The 20,166-nt window shown below is 37.9% G+C and overlaps 1 protein-coding gene across 4 annotated transcripts in view; it reads left to right on the top strand.

The window, feature by feature from the left end:
- LOC117413609 (four and a half LIM domains protein 3-like) overlaps positions 1-11,980 on the top strand; it is a 32,204-nt gene extending 20,224 nt beyond the window's left edge. For all 4 annotated transcript variants that reach the window (XM_058997514.1, XM_058997513.1, XM_058997515.1 and 1 more), the window contains exons 2-6: positions 6,530-6,705; positions 7,029-7,203; positions 8,142-8,311; positions 8,599-8,785; positions 9,029-11,980. In XM_058997514.1, the coding sequence (XP_058853497.1) occupies positions 6,550-6,705; positions 7,029-7,203; positions 8,142-8,311; positions 8,599-8,785; positions 9,029-9,180 (840 nt within the window). In that variant the 5' untranslated portion in view covers positions 6,530-6,549 and the 3' untranslated portion in view covers positions 9,181-11,980. The remainder of the gene's footprint in view (positions 1-6,529; positions 6,706-7,028; positions 7,204-8,141; positions 8,312-8,598; positions 8,786-9,028) is intronic.
- The last annotated feature ends 8,186 nt before the right edge of the window (positions 11,981-20,166 follow it).

The following is a 20,166-nucleotide window of genomic DNA, read 5'->3' as shown; positions in this document are numbered from 1 at the left end:
CTGGGAAGTTAATAGAAATAGGTGGTCTGTAGTTTGCACATACTGTAGTGCCATAGATTTCACAGTATGATTGGAACTGACCAAGTTTTGTTTGCGTATACACTAATAAATACACAAGTCCTATTTGATTTGTTCTAAAGCAAGTTGTATTCGTCAGAAGGTCGATACCATGATTGTTTCTCTGCTGACATTTATCAACTAATGTGAAAATAAAAGGATATTCAATACAGATGTATTAAATGGCACAAACACAGAGATTGAAGAGCACAGGGTAGTAATGACTTGTTGCCCTACCAATAAAACAGTAATGCAGTGTTTCTGATTGTCAGCTGCAGCCCTTGGGCACTTTGGTCTCCCGGGCACAGATTTGCCCTCTGCCACAGCTTTGAGAAGCAGGGTTGTAAACTTGTAAACTTGGCATGGCAGTTTGAACCTTGCAGAGTGACGGCGAACTTTGATTGAAAGCATGGAGTCCATTTTAAATATGGCAACACTCTAGTAGCTTTAAAAAAAGACAATTACAAAACGTATGTCAGCTGTGGGAAATGTCATTGTTTTTGGTAAATCTAACCATTTGAGCATAACAAGATGGTCAGGCTTTCATGTTTCTTTCATAAAACTGAAACTCAGACATTTGACAATATTCCAGTTTTAAAGGTCACGGATTCAGCTGTGTAAGGTAATGGCTCTAATGGCTGTGCAGTGGGACTCTTGTAGACACAGGGAGCAGGCCCATCATTTATCAGTAGAGAAAGATCGGTCATACTAACTATGCTGTATATCATCACATAAACACACCACTGACTAATGCTGTACACAATAGCACAGTCCCACCTGTTTTGAGAATACAAAGCTAGAAAAAAACACAATGGCCTTCTGGTTTGGGCCAAGCGTGGCCCTCTGCCAAATCCACACGTGGCCGGCTTTGATCCGTTTTGATTTTGAAAGGGGAACTAATGTTGATGTAACCATGCAGGTTCAGGAACTCCCAATGAATAAGAAGAGTCCTGCTTGGGATCTCTGTGGCATCTGTGGAACATTTCATTCGCCCGCCCTTATCGCTGCCGATTAAAACAGCATCACAAAATAAACACCAGGCAGTCTTATCAGGGCGTGCAGCCTGGAGGTGTAACGGATTCCTTTTCACTATAACAAAGGTGGTTAAGATACAGTAGGAGGCAGAGATTACTGTACCAGTGTATTTTGTATAATGGCAAGCCAATGACTAGTTGCAACAGATTGCCTATGTATGGTATCAGTCTTTCTTTGCATGTACAGTATCAAGGCAAAACTGATAATTTTGTATTAAACATTTTCCTTACTCTTGGTTGTTTTGGCAGCAGTCCTCTCCATGTTTTGTTTTTGTACATGGATCTTCATCACAGCGCATTAAGTATACACTGAAAAGACATTGTTTAAAAATTCAGGGACAAAATTAACTCTGTTTACCAGTCGAAGTACTTATTGGTAGGCAGTGTTTATACCTTCGTCGTTGTAAACAGAATTGTAAAAGATAACATGTCGGGGATGGGAGAACGCCATTCCAGGTATTGCTGTGTGTTTTATTTATATGTACCAAGCCTAAGGGATATCTAAGGGGTTATTTTGATCAACCAGTACTAGTTCATAGTTGTTAAAACTTTTATACAATGAGATTCTAGACCTGATACATTTTGGGGAGGGAAAGCTGAGCCTCCTTACATGGAAATGTTGCATGAATACTTCTGGACACAGTTTGACATCTTTTAATGAGCAAATTGCTTGCAAGTGGTTTGTTACAAGAATATGGTCCCCTTTTCTTGTTCCAGCTATGTGTGTCTCCACTCCAAAAGACATTTTACAATTCTTAACACTTTCAAAAGGCACGTGAGATTCCCAGTCCAAATTCAAACCGCCACGCTTTAATGTTAAGCAGAGCATGGCCGATGTTTCGAAGGGTTTTATTCACGGTCTGTGACCATATGTACTGCTCGAGTAAGCCGCACTTTAAATGTGATTTGTTAATCATACAATATATATTTAAGCAGTAATGTGTTACCTGTCTTATGTAACTGAACAGGGTGTTCAGAGGTGGTGATGTGTCACTACTTGTTTCAGATCTGTTATCTGAGCTGTTGCACTTGTCATTCACAAATTGGTTAGCAATTTTGTACGTGTAAAAACACTATCGCATTTCAGTAGCTGGTGATGTGTCTTGTGTGAACTCTTTTCAGCTTTTAGTAACTGTAGGACAACTATGGTTTCAGTGTCTTGTACAAGGATGGAAATCAGGCCCCTATTGCATAGTATTTTCACCCACTCCAGGTTTTACTACAAGCTCGATTAGCCACATGGGTAACAAGCTCAGATGTGTCTGATTTAAAGTCCTAGTAAAACAAGAAATGGATTAAACTGCTATGCAATGCAAGTCTTATTTCCATTCCTGTTATACAACAAAGTACTTAGTAGAGGACCTTTCTTTCTTTGTCTTTAATAGGATCAGATAAATGTGTACATAAAATACAAGACCTCCAATATTACTTCTTTAAGTATCTCGTAAGGTTAATTTACTGGTTGAGTGGGGTTTTTTCCTAGACCTGTCTGCAACTTTAAATGGTTTCTTACTATTCTTGTAATATTTTATCACCATGTTTAGGGGGGAAGGTGGGATGGCTTGTCACTGTGTTCAATTCTTTAAAAGAGTTCTCTTAGATGAGACTGTTTTGAAACACGAAAATAAACCCCAGAGACGGTGTGTAAGAAATCCAAATGTTATTGAATTTATCAGAAGGGGCTTTAAAGAATAAATGAAGTGTGAGTTTGCTTTTAAATTAGGCTAATTATCCTTCTTCCTTCAATCCTGCATGTATCACAGGTAATCCGGCAGCACAGATACATTCTAAATTGCTATAGAGGGACATTTCAAACTGAAAAGGTTTCACTTTAAATAAATTCTAACCTGAAATTGCAGTCGGTGTATGGGTTTAACAGAACTAGTACGGCTTTTACACTATAGCAGGTTTTTCTTTTTTTTTGTATCCTAAAACAAAAACTGTTTCTGTAACTGCAGGGCAGTGCGGTATTACAAATTCCAGCTTCTGTTTTTAATCATCCATGCCATGGCAATAGAAACGTCTCTTCCCTGCATTGCGGACGTCAGTTGTCTGTTATCAATGAGTTCCAGCCCCAGGGAACCCGTTTTCATGTCAAATTGTCTCGTCCACTTCTGAGTATTATTTTACAAATCTACTTGGCTTAAAAGTTTAACAGTTTAAAGTCTGTTGGAATGTGCTGTGCAACACCCTTTTTTGGGGGGTGTTCACTGATGTAGTTTGTAAACTGAAAGCGATAAGTGTTTTTACTAGGGAAGGGACCAATTCAATTTAACAAGCTTGCTCCTCCCCTGTTTGACTGTCGTTTTCTGTGAAACAGACAGACATGCACCAGGAGATCATGCTGTGGAGGCTATAGGAGGCTGTGTGGTCCAGTGGTTAAAGAAAAGGGCTTGTAACCAGGACGGTCCCCGGTTCAAATCCCACCTCAGCCACTGACTCATTGTGTGACCCTGAGCAAGTCACTTAACCTCCTAGTGCTCCGTCTTTCGGGTGAGACGTAATTGTAAGTGACTCTGCAGCTGATACATAGTTCACACACCCTAGTCTCTGTAAGTCGTCTTGGATAAAGGCGTCTGCTAAATAAACAAATGATAATAAATAATAATCATGCTGTAACTGTCACCACAAGCTCTGCTGTAGCGCAGGGAAGCAAAAGAAAATTGGATGCAAATGAAAACAGATGTAATTCTGTTTTTGTTACAGGAAATTACTATTTAAATACAATACACATTTATTTTCATGTAGTGCCCTTCACGCCTTGGCATCCCAGAGCGCTGTACAAAGTTAAAAACGAAACTAACGGCTTTACATATGCAATACACTCCAGCTACAACCAATTATATAAAAGCACATTTTAAAAGTGTGTTTTCAATTTAGACTTGAAAAGAATCTGATCTTTCAACTTTGCCTAATGTTAACCGAAATAGAGTTCCACAAAGAGGAGCAAACAGCAACAAGCTCTGTCTCCACTTGATTTTTAAAGGTACTTTTTTGGAACAACAAAGAGTTCACCATTTTCTGAACTCAAAGAACAAATGGGAATATACAGAGTTAGTTCTTGGAGATTTAGGATGGCCCTAATCCATGAAGGACCTTCCTAGTTATTACAGCAGCTTTGAAATTTGTAAGTAGATCCTTACAGTATGTAGATTCGTAATTTACTTTCTGAAATACCATTAAATCAAATACAAATATAATTACTAGAAGGTTACATTTACTAGAAATATTCTGTTGGCTCCATGTACTTTAAGTAGGAATTGCTGTTGGGGGAATATACAGGGAACAGTGTGCCCCTAAAACCTCTGGCTTCCGTCTCCTCGATCCATCTGTTTGCAGCACAAGTTGTTTATCTCTGAAGTGATGTCTGCTTGCACCAGGCCTGTCTGTCTGAGACACTGGAATACAGCAGCAGTCTGTAATTAGCATCCTCTCTGGGAATCAGCTCCACCCTATTAGATACTGACTGTAATTTAAGCTGAGGCCTGAGGCAGACAGGGTAACCTAATTTGCAGGCCGTAATGCACCATGTTACTGAGATACGAAGGTAAATACTGACTGTAGATTCAGCTTTTTCCAAGTAATAACATATCTCTCTTTTTAATGCTGGGTACAAGCAAACTAATCACAGTTTAATGTGTCAACAAAGTAACTTAATGTGGCACAAATTACCCTCATTTATATTTCATTAACTGTTCTTATATATATATATATATATATATATACATGCATGCTGTAAAAAAAACGCCTCCATTGGCAAAAGCAACTGCATCCAAAAGCATCACCTGGGTTAAGACTAGAAGGCAGAAAATACCTGAATGTGGCACACTGTAAGCCACTATCAAAAATGTTGTCTTCATTGTCTAAAACTGTAAGTCAGTCTGCTTAGTCAGAGACCTTGATGAAAAGTAATGCACATAAATTCTTTCAGTAAATCAGCTGCACTGGAGCACAACTTTAAAAAAGTATTGGAATAACTCCAGTCAGGCTAATTCTTTTTTTTTTTTTATGTATTTTTTTATTCTATTTAGTTAAAAACTAGATTTGAACTGTATAAGATCTTACTGAAATTAGGGAACACAATGTCTAAAATAAAGACTGTGCCAGCTAGCTCTTGGGTTTAGGTCACAGTTCACTAAATATGTACACAGTGTTATGTAATAGGATCTGGCATACAGTACAGCATAGGCCGTTTGAATGTCTATCGTGTTTAAGCCAGTGCTGGTATACAAGCTTCAAACGGATCAGGTATTTGTTGCATAGCATGGCTCTGATGTTTCAGCTGGTGTGAAAGAAGTCTTAATAGGTGGTCTCTCTTCTTACACCTACTGCTGCTACTGTAACTATTTTCAGGTTAAATGGCACTTGCAGTGTCCATAACCGTTCAGTCAAGTAGGCTTTTCTTTTTCCACTTTCTTTTTCTTTTAATGGCATTCTTAACACTGGTATGTATTGCAAAATGTTTTCAAATGAAACATGCATTGTTTAAAGGTTGGCTCGTCTCATAAGCGCCCTGTACACTGATGTTTAGGATTTGGAGGTCAGAGATGAAATCAGAGAAGTCTATTGGGAGTATTTTTGAGGTTGATCAGTTTGACAGTCAAATGTATGCTGTATTTGCAGGTACCAAGAGTGGCGATACACGGTAACATTTGTAATTGTATGTGTGGTTGTACTGTATGCATCTATGGTTGTTGGGTATCATTGCTCGAGTGTCTATGAGGCTTAAACACGTTTGTGATTATTTACAGTACGAATGAGCCTTCAATATTAAATCTAGCCAGCCCTGATTTTCATTTTGCCCAACACTAGTTCATTTTCGCACATTTATGAACGAACAGTCATGACTTCATAAACTCAACTTGTGACCTAAAGCAAACCCCTCATGTTTTAATACCTCACATTTCTAGAATACTCCTGCATTTGCATTCGAAAGCTGTCACAATGCATATAGAACGGTGCAAATTTGATGTATGGGTACTTTTGTCAGTTCAGGAAATGAGGCATTGCTTTTATTATTATTATTATTATTATTATTATTATTATTTGTTTATTTAGCAAACGCCTTTACCCAAGGCGACTTACAGAGACTAGGGTGTGTGAACTATGCATCAGCACAGAGTCACTTACAAATACGTCTCACCCGAAAGACAGAGCACAAGGAGGATAAGTGACTTGCTCAGAGTCTCACAATGAGTCAGTGGCTGAGGTGGGATTTGAACAGGGGACCTCCTGGTTATAAGCTCTTTTTCTTTAACCACTGGACCACACAGCCTTTGAATCTGTGCGTTTCAAGTAATATGGTCTTCCAGTCTTTTAGCCTGTCGGACTTTATTCAGGAGTAAATGTTCAGCAGAATGGTAATGTATTCCGGTCCGGCTGTACTTGTCTTCTCATCTCCCAAAGTAATCGGCATTTCGTAAAAATGTCTGTTCCAGGGTCTGAATCTGAAGACACCATGAGCGAGCGATTCGACTGTGATAACTGCAAGGAGTCCCTGTATGGCAGGAAGTATATCCAGTCAGAGGACAGTCCTTACTGCATCCCCTGCTACGACAGCCGATTCGCTAACACATGTGATGAGTGCAAAGAACTGATCGGACACGACGCCAGGGTAAGAGATCAGACCACCACGCTTACGAGAATATGTAAGCTACCTGCAGTAAACCGTATTAAAATGATGGGCAAGGGCCTTCACAAGCATATACAAAGAATAAAAAGCATTATTGTTGGAGATTAAGCAGTACTTCATGTTTAGTAGGAAGCATGTGGCACAGAATAATCAGAAAAGCCAGATGGCTAATTTTGAATGCAATATTAAGAACCAACTGCAGATCCATGAGATTCTATGTGTCTGACTAAAGAATGAAACCTTTCAGGGTGCTAGAATTCCCCCACTGTGAGGGATCCTCACCTCCCCTCCCTTGCCCCCTGCAGGAGCTGTTCTATGAGGATCGTCACTACCACGAGCACTGCTTCCGCTGCTTTCGGTGCGACCGCTCGCTGGCAGACGAGCCCTTCACCAGCCAGGAGGAGGAGCTGCTCTGTAATGACTGCTACTGCAATGAATTCTCATCCAAGTGCGTCGCCTGCGATGAGACAGTCATGCCAGGTACTGGACTAATTGTATTGAACGTCGCTGTACATACACAGAGCTTGTGTACGGTCAGAAGGACCAGCGAGTGAGCATCATTTCAAAAGATATTAAAAGACTCTGTTAAAAAGACGCAAATTGTCACTGTCTTAATTAGGATATGGCCAGCGATGAGAACAAGTGTAGTCGGTTTCCTGCCTGTAAGCTGTATAGTACAGTCCTTAAATGACGCTATACATTAGGGTAAAATGAATATCTATTTTAGTTCATGAGAAGCATACTTTTTTTTTAACAAGTTGCTTTACAGTGTTGAAGAGTTACAATATATGTAAATCATCATAACTATTCACCATTTGCATAAGCTGAAGGTCTATTTAAACCCTGTATGCAGCGAGCTGCCAGTTTTAATGGTGTTGAAAACACATTATGGCTCAAGCATTTAAATAGAGTACAGTGGGTATGACAAGTGAGCTGTGTAAGGAATGTATGGAATTAGTAGATGGCAATTTGAATTCCACACACACACAGTCAGGAAGTGACTACAGATACTCACGGTTATACAACTGTTTTTTTTTTTGTTTTTTTTTTTGTCCTTTTTCCAATCTGTTGAGGAAATACATTTTTGTGTAGGCAGAAAGAATACATTACGCAGGGGAGCAGAAGCACTCCTCAAGATTGCAGAGTGAGATAACCCACTGTCTTTCAGAAGCAGCAGACGCTGTGGAGTGACTAATACTGTAACTAGTAACTTTATAAAAGGGAGCAGATACATCTCAAATGCTATAAGCTGGCAACTTCTTTTCAAGGGATACTTCATCACACACTAGTCTTGGACGAGCTATCTAAACCAGCCGAATGATTGGATTTCATCTCCTAACGTGTGTTCTGTATAACTTATCTAGTGCAGTTTTGGATCATTGCTTAAGCATTCTTTTAAAAAATCTCCCCTTTTCTAGGCTCACGGAAGTTGGAATACAGTGGTAGCACCTGGCATGAAAGCTGTTTCATTTGCAACAGTTGCAAGCAGCCTATAGGATCGAAGGCTTTCATTCCTGATAAGGAGGATCATTACTGTGTTCCCTGCTACGAGAATAAGTTCGCCCCGCGCTGCACTCGATGCAAGAAGGTAAGAGTGTGTCCCGGATCCAGGGAAAACTACCAATCGAAGACGACCGTCTACCTAGTCGCAGCAAGAGCCCATTCTATAACAAGTACCTGTACACAGCTCTTTCAAAAGGTTTCATGAACTACAGAATTGATTTCATTAAACAAAATGATCTTTTAAAATCCTGAATCAAACATTCCTTTAAACAGATGAATAGGGCCCCGTTTTCCTGTTAATCTGTTAACACTGCTATTGTTGTAGGTAACATTAGTCTTGGTTAAGTGTTTTTGTTGTTGCTTACCGTGCAGGCGCTAGCCAAGGGTGGAGTGACCTACCGTGACGAGCCGTGGCACAAAGAGTGCTTCGTCTGCACTGGCTGCAAGACCCAGCTGGCTGGCCAGCCCTTCACCTCTCGGGAAGACAGCCCCTACTGCCTGAAGTGCTTCGGTAACCTGTACGCCAAGAAGTGTGAAGCATGCAGCAAACCCATCACAGGTATGGACAGCGCCACTATCCACCGCGCTTAAACAAACGGCAAGAGAGAGCGAGAAATAGACGTGTAGCTGCTTCTGATATTACTTCTGCTTGGTAACCAACCACTTTAGAAAGAGCAGAGAGAAGACCACCAAATGAATTCATCAAAGCAGTCATTACTCATTACTAAAGCCCGCTTTTGATGTTGACTAATGGAATAATGCTTTGTGAACTGATTTATCTTGGATATGTTTTTGCATGCAGGTTTTAGCGGAGGTAAATACATCTCGTTTGAAGAACGCCAGTGGCATCAGACCTGCTTCACCTGCTCCAGATGCTCTGCCTCCCTGGTGGGGAAAGGCTTCTTCCCAGAGAACGATGAGGTCCTGTGTCGAGAGTGTAACGGCGACCTATAAACCAATGGCTCTCCGCAGTCCTTTAGAGAACAGACCATTGTCATTGAATAAACCCATTGAAAAGGGTGCATCTGGAAGTGTGTGGAGAATTGTTGAGTGTGTGAATGGACTGAATGGACCTGAAAAAATGTTGTTCAAATAATAATAGCTGCATCTATATATATATATCCACGTTTTTGGCGGGTTTCGAGCGAATCTGTACTCCAAATCATTAGCACAATTTTTTTTTTTTCCAGAAAAGAAAAAACGCAACCAAGTACATTTTAAAATGTTCAATATATCCATGACAAATATATATTTGAGCCACAGCTCTTTCAAATGCTTTATTTTTTTTAATGTTGCTGTTTATCATTCTTTTAGTTGAAGGTTTCATTTTTGAATGTACATTCAAACTGTTACAAATGACCAAAACCTTTTTTTTTTTTTTTCCAGTCCACTGTAGTAATACTTAATGTATATTAAAGATATTCTGGCATGCTTAGATATACACTATAAAAGCTTTTAGGTATTATCTATAAAATGTAAATCAAACCAAAAAATGTCTAATAAAAAAATAAAAAGGGACCCATACATATAATTTATTTTTGAAAAGCAATAATAATGCTTGCTTTATTTCATCACCAATTTTAAAGTCATTAAGTAGAGCATATTCATGTGCAAGCCAAGGTCTAAAATTGAACATTTGTATTTGGTTGCATCATCTTAAGCTCAAAACCACTAAAACTGGATGATGATTTTTTTTTTTGTTTGTTTGTTTTTTTCATAACTGGGTACCATATACACACTTCCCTAAAAGGTCCATTGGTTTTCTAAAGTGTGACACCATATGTGTGTATATATATATATATATATATATATATATATATATATATATATATATATATATATATATATACATGCAAGTACATATGTACTCGCTCTTCATTCTACAGTGTTTTTTGTAACCACTAATAAAATTCCAATAAAATTGATTTATTTTCATCATTTGGGTTTCACACACAGATCTCCCCATCATGTTACCACTGATAACACACAACTTTTGTATTTTTCTATCTATGCTGTGTTTTCTTTTTCCCTACCTGTATGTTATCTTGAATAGTATTATTGCTTTGTAACCAAAAGGTTTGGAAAAGTGGGCTAGCCCCAAACTCCACATTGTACTTTGTTAAAGAGATTAAGGGCTAGATGTACTAAAGTGTTGTGGCTGTCACAAACGAGTCGGAAGTCTAGGGTGAAATGTACTAAACAAGCGCAATGCTTTTATGTGACTTTTTTTAGGGGATGCTTTACAGCAGCAGTTTTGCTTTGTGGTTCAGCCTTCGGGCGTTCCTGCATAAATTAGCAAAAAGGGGGTGGGAGATTACGCAAATCCAGGGTTCTCAAACATTTTAATGAGGTGTACTAAAGCAGCTGGCAAATGCAACATTTATAATTGCATGAATTTGGTAACTTGAAAGCATGTTTTAAACAGTCACAATTGTTGCTGGCATTTCCCAGTGTGCCTTTTCTCATGCATTGCCAGTTGTGCTCAATGCGTTTTGAGGCAAACAGTCAAATACCTATTTTTCCCTAAAAGTAGGGTGTACTTGCAAGACTTTAAAACTATGTAGGAATAGGATACATACCTGTTCTATTAATGTGCAGGTGGTTTGTAATTGTGCACAATTTCGCACTGCACCACTGAGTAACTTAAATAAAAACTGACTATACATTTGGCTTATAGGCTACTCATGAAAATACGAGTTAGTGGTATAATGTAAAAATTTGTTGCTGGTCCTTTTGAAATTCGTATAAACAAGAATTGACTGCCCTGTAAGTATCATATCTTGTCATTGCGGCACCATGATTTATTTTGTGCTAATTGTCTAGGCTATTAAGTACACGAAAGTACATAACAATTAAACGCTAACATTGTTTCAGTTTAAAATAATGTCTACAATGCAGCAGCATGATTTATTTTGAGTTATCGGTAGGCTACAAGCTAAAGTAAAAAGTGCACTAGGTATGTGTTTGATTTTACTACTGTACTGTATAGGCGTACTGTACAGATTTATATCTTTCATAATGTAATGTGTAGCCTACCCAAAACACATTAGTGTATTTCAGTGCAATAATGTATACATTTAAAATACATTGAGCACTATAAATGTGTGTGCGATTATTTTTTATTTTGTTGAACCCCAACACCACCTTATGTTGGACAAACATGTCCGGTTTAGCGAAATGCACGATTATGAAAAGCTTTTTGATAAACACATTTTTTATTTGGCAGTGAAAGTGGGGCCCCACTGTAGAATCTGATGAGATTAAACTGCCTTTCATTATTTATTTGAAAAAAAGTTGCACGACTCTTGCAATGCTAGAGATCACTCTAAGATGACGCAACAAATATTTAAGTTGGTGTATTGCAGCTCTCTTCATTAACATATTTTCTGTTGGTACAAACCACAAAATGTATACACTACGTGAATTGCAACAGAAATGCAAATTGCGTTGTGACTGGCCCATCTTCGTACATCTACCTGTACGAATGGTATGCATGTTGAATTTAGTGTTTGTTTTTTGTTTGTTTTTTATAGTCACCTATGCAAATTCATATTCCACTTTTTTTTCAATAGCTTTGATGCTGGCAAGTCAGAGTGTACTACTTTATGCTTTATAATGCTTATGAGGTTGTAAACTGTAATTCTCTGAGCATGAAGACCTTTGTTTAAAAAGAAAAGAATGTTCTGCATATTATTAATTTTCATTTTATATGATTTTGTAAACAAAACAAATTAAAGAAACATTTATAAATAAATTAACTTGTTTCTGTGTTTTTTTTTATTATTATTATTATTTATTTCTTAGCTGACACCCTTATCCAGGGCGACTTACGATTGTTACAAGATATCACATTATTTTTTACATACAGTTACCCATTTATACAGTTGGGTTTTTTACTGGAGCAATCTAGGTAAAGTACCTTGCTCAAGGGTACAGCAGCAGTGTCCCCACCGGGGATTGAACCCACGACCTTCCGGTCAAGAGTCCAGAGCCCTAACCACTACTCCACACTGCTGCCATATACAACTACCTCTACTCCACACTGCTGCTTTATATATTGGTGTAGTGTTATGGATGATTGTACTTGATGGGATGGTTTCACAGACCCCAATTAGAACTAACCTTGGACTACTTTATCTAGGTACCATAGGTAGTCCAAGATTAGAAGTAAATTGGGGTCTGTGAAACCTTAGGAATGTTTAAAAAAAAAAAAAAAAAAAAAGAAAGAAATCTGGACCATCTGCTAAATATTGGTATGCATGTGGATTGTGGTCTAAAGCACAGAGCTCAGCAACATGGTTTCTGACCATACACATAAACACGTCAAGAGCTAGGCAGTGGAATGTAGCAACAGAATTGAAATGATCACTTCCAGGTTTCACCCTTGACAAAACATCAACCAGAACAATCAATAGGCACTGTTTTTGAGAACTCCAAAACTGTGGTCACTGTGAGAAAAGGGTAAGGCTAGATAGTATGAGCTGTGCTACAGTATTCAATGAGAAAAAAGTTAGATTTAAAGTCTTGAAAACCAAGAGGAGTAAGGAGGGTTTTGGTTAATTCGAAACTGGTTTATATTCATGTTTTGAACTTGGACCAGATGGCATGAAGCTAAGTAAATGTAATTTTTAAATGCTTTAAATAATAATGGAATAGTTTCTGGAGTAAATAGACAAGTTTTGGAAGGGCAGTATAGTGGTCTGAACCCAAATGCACATATCTAGGACGTAATCTTTCACGAATGCTAAAGTAGATCAGAGCCTTAAAATAATTGCTGTAAGAATTAATTGACCAAACCAGGACCTCGCCATACCATGTCAGTCCATTGAATCGCTGATTCACGCAGTGTGTGTTGCCTCTATGCAGCCAGGACTCTTGCGTCACAGAAATAAGGCATAATCCAGATTCACATTTATGATATTTTTTTTCTGTTACTTTTGAGTTTATTGTTTGCAGTTCTGTAACAATGTTGTTTGGCTTAAATGTGTGTTTCACATGGGTTTGCAGGGTTTATCCTTCTAACTATAATTTGATATTTGATTTGGGAAGCATGGGGGGGGGTCTATATAATATAAAATCATTAAAAGTATACTAAAGAGACTCACAATTTTCATAACTTTGGCTACACAAAAGGACCCTATTATCTTATTAAAAGGGTTATGGTATTAAGATCTACCGCTGTTCATATCACTTAAATACTACCTATCATTCCTACTTGAGGACAGCTGGGTTTATACTACAAAACAAAGCTGCCAAAGCACTAAGCCGCCTGTAAGCTGCCTCAAAGCCAACTTAAAAGTGGCAAGTTTAAACGGGTTATAGGTTTCACACTAGCTTTAGCTCTTCAAGACCACTCACTTGATTAACAGCAGTACCTGGAAAACCATGGAAGATGGTGGAAGTTCAAAATGTTCTATTTTAGAGAACATTGACAATGCATTACTAAGAATAGGACACAACATAAGTTCTAGAATCTTGTTGGCCATCATTTGGTGTTTTGTCATGCTGTGAATAGATTTCCCAGAACAGAAGCACAGAGTTTGAAACCACTAATCTAGGAACAAGGTATTCCGTCATGTAGTGTTTGGGTTTCTTTTTTTATAGAAAGTACTAGCAGCCCACAGGCTGTTGATGTTTGTCAAATGTTATTCTTCCTGACAGATTTAAGATGAACCTGCTCTGTAACGGCACACAGGAGTTAACAAAAGCCACAGTACAAAAGGTTCCAGAGTCTTTATGGAATGAGTCATGCTCTTAAAAGGAGTGATCAGCAGTCTCCACGGCTCAGGAGCAGCACAAGATAAAGCACACTGGAGTTTATTACAAACAAACCCCAGTATATGCTTTCAGATGGGGCTTCAGAACCCTGGATTTTTTCACCAAAAAAGGAAATGGAAAAACTAAACATACTCGGTGGGGGGTGGGAGGTTACGAAGAGTCAGAACATCTGGATTGTGTCCAGGTCTTGAAGGAATCGCTGATACACGCAAACTAACTTCTGATTTATGGAATAAGAGTATGATCGTGATGCAAGGCCCCTGATCCCCATAAGCCTCTTCAAAATAGAAGTGAGAAAATCATTAGACTCACAGGCTGGCAATTGGCTCCCAGTGCTACTGAAACACAAAGCTGGAATTCCAGTGCTGAAAAATTGCATCTGTATAATAATAAAAGTAAACTGTTTCACAGCTTGCATTGTGATGGCAAGTTGTCTTGCTGATAAGAACTGCTGACAAGACCCGATCATTTTACTAATGTTATGCTGCAAGGCATATCAATCACCAGCACTAACTTAAATGCATTGCTTTATGGAAGAGAAGCCTGGTGTAGTCAAACATACATAGGAATCAGCATAAATCTGAGCTGCCAATTACCCCCCCTCCCCCCACGCCCGAGAAAAATACTTCACTTTTTGAACTTCTGTCTCGGAGCTGTAGCAAGACAAGTAATACAAATACAGGCCTAGCCTGTAGTGCCTGAGCCATTGAGAAAGCTCAGTTGCATTTTGTAGCCAAAGATCCTAAGAACGAAAAGTTTTGGAACAGTTTATCACATCAAAGCTTGTCCCTTCCTAGAACACCATTCGCCTCTATTAATGGGGTCTAATTTAAAAGGCAACACAATTACATCCTTTTTACTGTTGAACAATACTTGTTGAAACTGTGTATTTCAACAAATACATTAAGTAAATCAGTAGAGGTACAAAGCATCTTATGTTGCAATGAAAATGATAAACAACTAATGAATTCCAAGGCATAGTATTACATAACTGTTTAATAAACAGAACAAAAGGATATTTTATACACTATACTGTAGTATATGTAGTCTGTAGTTATAGCAACAACACAGCCTTTTATTATACATTTAATTTATTAGCTTCTAGGCCAAATCCGATAATCTTGTCAACAGCAAAAAGGAAATGAGTGTAACAATGTGCTTGAAAGGCAGCTCTCTGACCATCTCTGTGTTTCTGTTTGCAGTCTCCAATGCATTCTCACCAGCTCCAAATTCATGGGTGCTCACTCAGGATCCCAGGCCTTGGCTGGCTCATCACTGCCCTGGCTTGCCTGCTTCTTAAATTCTTTTAGACACTTCCACAGCTTCTAATTAAGACAGCCATGAATAATAAAGGAGAGGACTGAGATTTCACAGACTTCACAATGCTGGTTTATGTAACCAGCTACATAAAGCAAGATTGATATAGACTATAAACAAAGACAACAACAGTGCCTTTCGCAATCACTATTTTAAAGTACTAGCAAGTTTCAGACCACCTCATAGACTGCTAAAAATTCTGGTCACTTTGCAAATGCATCTTTAGTTATTAATATTACGGCTGTGGCCAAAAGCTTGGCATCAACCTATAGAATTAACTAATTTTGCTTCATAAAGTCGTATGAAACCTGCTGAATAATGTTATGTTGACAGATTGAATTATATACCGCTTTGTAGTTTTCCATATACCTTTAACATGAAATGCTGTACTGATTATGACTTCCAGTAGACTTTTGATATATAATTTTGTAATTTGTTAAATAAAAATATCTAAATGATGTTCATACTGTATATATATATATATATATATATATATATATATATATATATATATATATATATATATATTATGTCTCAATCCTAAAATTGTCGGTGATACAAAACTTTTGGCCATAGCTGTAGATTTGAACCCATTAGTCAAATATTTGTGCATTTACAGTAAGCACCAGAATGATTGCAAACATCACAAAACAGAATTGTAAGAAATGTAGTTTGAAGCTACTTACTCTTTAAGTACTAGTATATCAGAGATAAAAGAAGGGGACTCGTGTGATCTTATTGGTTAAAAGCTGCATTTAAAACCCCTTCCACAATGAAGGGATACCAAAATCGTTGAAACGGTGCATGAGATGGTATCATAATCCTAATCGGTTGCAAAGAGCAAATTGGATATGAATTCATTATAAAGGTATATCAAGTTTTATTAAACCTTGCTATTGAAAAAAACCCCACTGTCCAAAGCAAATCACTGCTTTAGCAATATACAGTGGCACCGGTGTTATGTGGTGTATGTGAGAAATAGACAATGTTCCAGTTAAAGGGGTTATTCTTAGACTTGTTTCTTTATTGTGGTAGGAATAAGTTACTATATGCTTATTATTATTCGGTGGTATTCCATTGGGATCCAGTTGAAATACTTGAGGCATCTATCTATACTGCTTTAAAAAAACACATTCTAAAGTTCAAGCACGTCTGCTGGTGGAGGACTAATGGGAAAACTGGAATTTGTTCAAAATATGACATGTCTTAAAGAGGAGGTAAATGCACGCTGAGCCAAAACCATCACAGAGATATTTCGACTTTGCGTGTCAAAACAGTTTTCATGTGAACTTTTACAGAATTTTTTTTTTTATGTTATTTTAAGGAACAAGTAGCTTCAAATGAAATATTTTTTTTCACATTTGTCTTACTGTTTTATACTGTTAGCAATCATCCTGAGTGGTTCTGGGTTCTGTCACAGATCATCTTCTCTCTCTTACCTGATTTAAAAGCTTGTCTGGAGAGCCCAGGGTGTCACCACTGAACAGCCTTCCCATTCAACTCATGTGACAAAGTGTATGAAGAGTTGAAAGGTCACATTGTCACATGGTTTTAATGGAATTAGGACAGCTGTTCAGTCCCAGCACCAAGGTTCCTCCAGACAAGCTCAAAGCCAGGTAACGGCAGCTTCTGAGAAAAGGGGTAATATCAGCTTGGGGTTTTTAAAGGGTGGCAGTATTAAGATCCTTCACAGTTTAGATCATTAAAATAGATCTTTCAAGTTCTAAAGTAATATTGCAAAATTCTGAGCAAAGTAACTATGCAGTAGTACTGAAAACACTGTACTGCAGTCATTGTATTGTACTGCTGATTTGTATAGTAGAATGTCAAATTACTACAGTTTTCTGCAGTTTTATTGTAGTAATACTGCAGAATATTTTTGTAAGGAATAGCATCCATCTGATAAAAACAAAATATACATGATTTTTTTTTTTTTTTTAATCAAATAAAGTCTAGCAGTTATTGCAGGTTTCATGACTGTGCAATAATGACTAAGTTACATACTGTGAGCCATGTATATTGTGAGTTTTTATGGATCTATCAAAGGTAAATGATTTATTTTCTACTGGTAATTGCACCAACCGGTTTGATTTCAAGTTACCATATTATTTTAGCATTACCTTTACAATAATGTGCTTGGACAGATGCAAATCAAGTTCTGCAAGTTATTCTTTTTACTAATCATTACTGTACCACAAACGCAAAACATAAAAGGTTAAAATAAGCCATCGTTAACTAGATACCGCCCCATGAAGGCAAAGACATCCCGTTCAAATCCTGTTCCTTAAACTGTTTGTTTTCAAGACCATTTATAAACCCCCTCCTCCAAAAAATATCAAGCTGCAAAAATACTGAAGCAACGACTCCAGCCTTGTAATTCGACCTTGTGCAGACTTTTTAAAATGATGCATCTATATTTCTATCTCCTTTAGTTCAGCTTCGTGCTTTAATGTAAGTGTCTCCTCACATGGGAAAGGTCATCCCGACTTGGCAGAGAGGGGCCATTCACAGCCTTGGTTCAGTCAGTCTTTTTCCCTGGCTGCTGTCTGCTGTACCATATTTGGTCAATATTGAAAGAAGAGCTGCGGGGAGTGTTGGAATGCAGCCACTGTTGGTGGTGAGAAAGCATCAAATGTTGACTCGGATTTCGAACCAGGATGGGATGTGTTCGAAACACTTTAGCAAAACAAGCTCTTCTGTTCTGGACCGAAATATTTAGGAACTTTCTATCAGGTTTATAAAACATCTGTCATGTTTTTAAACGGGACACTAATGTGTTAAGTTGGTCATAACCACCATTACGCTTCACATTAAATGTGTTGTGGTCTTTATTCTTTACCACCATCTGGATTCCTATAGCTTCAAACTTCATTTTTAAATAAGTCGTTATCCTAAGCTTAGGTGTGTGGACTACAGAATCTTGACCGCATACATTTGTATTGCTTGCTGCAAAGAAATACCCTGCAGGTAGTTTCTGTAGTTCAAAAGCACATATGTTGACCCTCTTTTTTTGTACATGTTTGAAGTTATATTGTGGTCTGTTTTCAATAGGAATAATGAACTTAAGGTACTAGTTATATGGCAGTAAAACGTCCTAACCTAGAATGTTTGTGTATTTAGTTTCTTGTAGTTCTACATTGGAATTCTGACTTTATGTTTTCAAGTTATGAATGAAATAAAAGGATACACATTAGTTTAGTTTAGTTTAGTTTAGTTTAGTTTAGTTTAGTCACTTTCTCAGTTTCAGGCTATATTTTAGTAGCACCTTTTTGTTGTAAATATTTTTCTGTAAATATTAATTCTGTAAAGAATTCCTGATCCTGTTCTTAAATACAGCAAAAATGCAATAAAACCTGATTCATTCAGACCAGAACTTCAAGGATTTGCTTTTTTGATCAATCAATGCATTTGTGAATGTCTGGTGTTTAAATCTTAATGTTCCATATAGTCACCAAATAGCTGTGTGCTTTTAATCAAGCGAGAAGCATTTGCAAAATTAATTGTGGTTCCATTCGAAATGTGGCCTTCACATGGATTTAAAATGAGTTATCCACAAACTTTAACCAAAAAAAAAAACAAAAAACAGTAAATCTGGCCATGGGAGTTCAAGAAGAACTCTCATGTTTATACCAGATGTTACCAGATGAAACTGAAAGGGTTTGACCTGTAACTAAGAATCCAGATCCTGGCTGAAGAATAAAGACTGGGAAGCGTGGTGGGACTATCTCTGCCCCCTTTCGGAGGTCAGTTTAGAATAGCTAATGATAGACTCACTGCATCAGGCTTTATTAAGACATGCCAAATGTCCTGAAAACCTTTGGTCTACATGCGGTCAAAGCGACTGGTGACTGGAAGTTACCTGACCACTGAGGAGAGGTTGGTTGGCTGAAAGGTAATGTAATGTGTGTGTGGGCAGTCCAGAACTGAAATTATTTATATTAAGTGTTTTATTATATCGTACTTCTTGCCATCAACAGTATTTTAATTATTAGGGCAAACTCCCATTCAATATGTTACACAATGATTAACCTATGGATGTAATAATAAATTAATCCAATGGACTGCAAGTGGATGATGTTTTCGTAGTCCTACTTCCACTAGTGTTTGTTCTTGTTTATTCCAATAGATCATCACATTAAGTATTATTTACATCTGCCGAATCAACATGAGGTGAGAGGGCAGGGTTCTGCCTGATGATCAGGTAAAGCTACATCAATCCTAAACAATGTATTACATCACCACCACAACTGGGTTTGCCACCGGCCATGTTGTTTAGACTCTAATGTTTGGAATCTTGTTTTGGTCCTAACAGGACGTTAACAGATGAATCATGTAAATACAAGTTCATAAAGCATGGAACTATTTACCTACCTTGGAGGAAAAATAACAGCAGCCCATTGGAGACTTTAAACATATGCCCAGGTGATTCTAATTGGTTAATTGGTGAGTCTAATTAGTTTTCTACAAGCCAAACAAATAATGTACTTTACTACATTGCTGCAGATCAAATCCACCAAACTGATGGTAACGGCTACTTTAAAGTCGATAATGCACCCATCCACTGTGCCAGAATTGTGTGTGAATGATTTGAGAAGCACAACAGAGACTTCAGGCATCTTCCATGGCCACCACAATCCCCAGATCTCAATCAACCATGTTTGGGAAAAACCTGAACAAGAACTTCAACCTTCTCGCACCTTGATTATGCCACAATGGTGGCCCAACCCAAAGTGGCTTGACAGTGCATATAGATTTTTAAAACCTGTTTTCTACTGAATTTGAAATGGCCAATTTGAATGTTGTCTCAACCCACTTAGCAAGCAGGAGTACTGAAGATCAGCAGTT

The sequence above is a fragment of the Acipenser ruthenus genome, chromosome 23 (genome assembly GCF_902713425.1).
Source record: "Acipenser ruthenus chromosome 23, fAciRut3.2 maternal haplotype, whole genome shotgun sequence".
NCBI classification, from domain to species: Eukaryota; Metazoa; Chordata; class Actinopteri; order Acipenseriformes; family Acipenseridae; genus Acipenser; species Acipenser ruthenus.
This window is presented reverse-complemented; position numbering and strand designations above follow the sequence as displayed.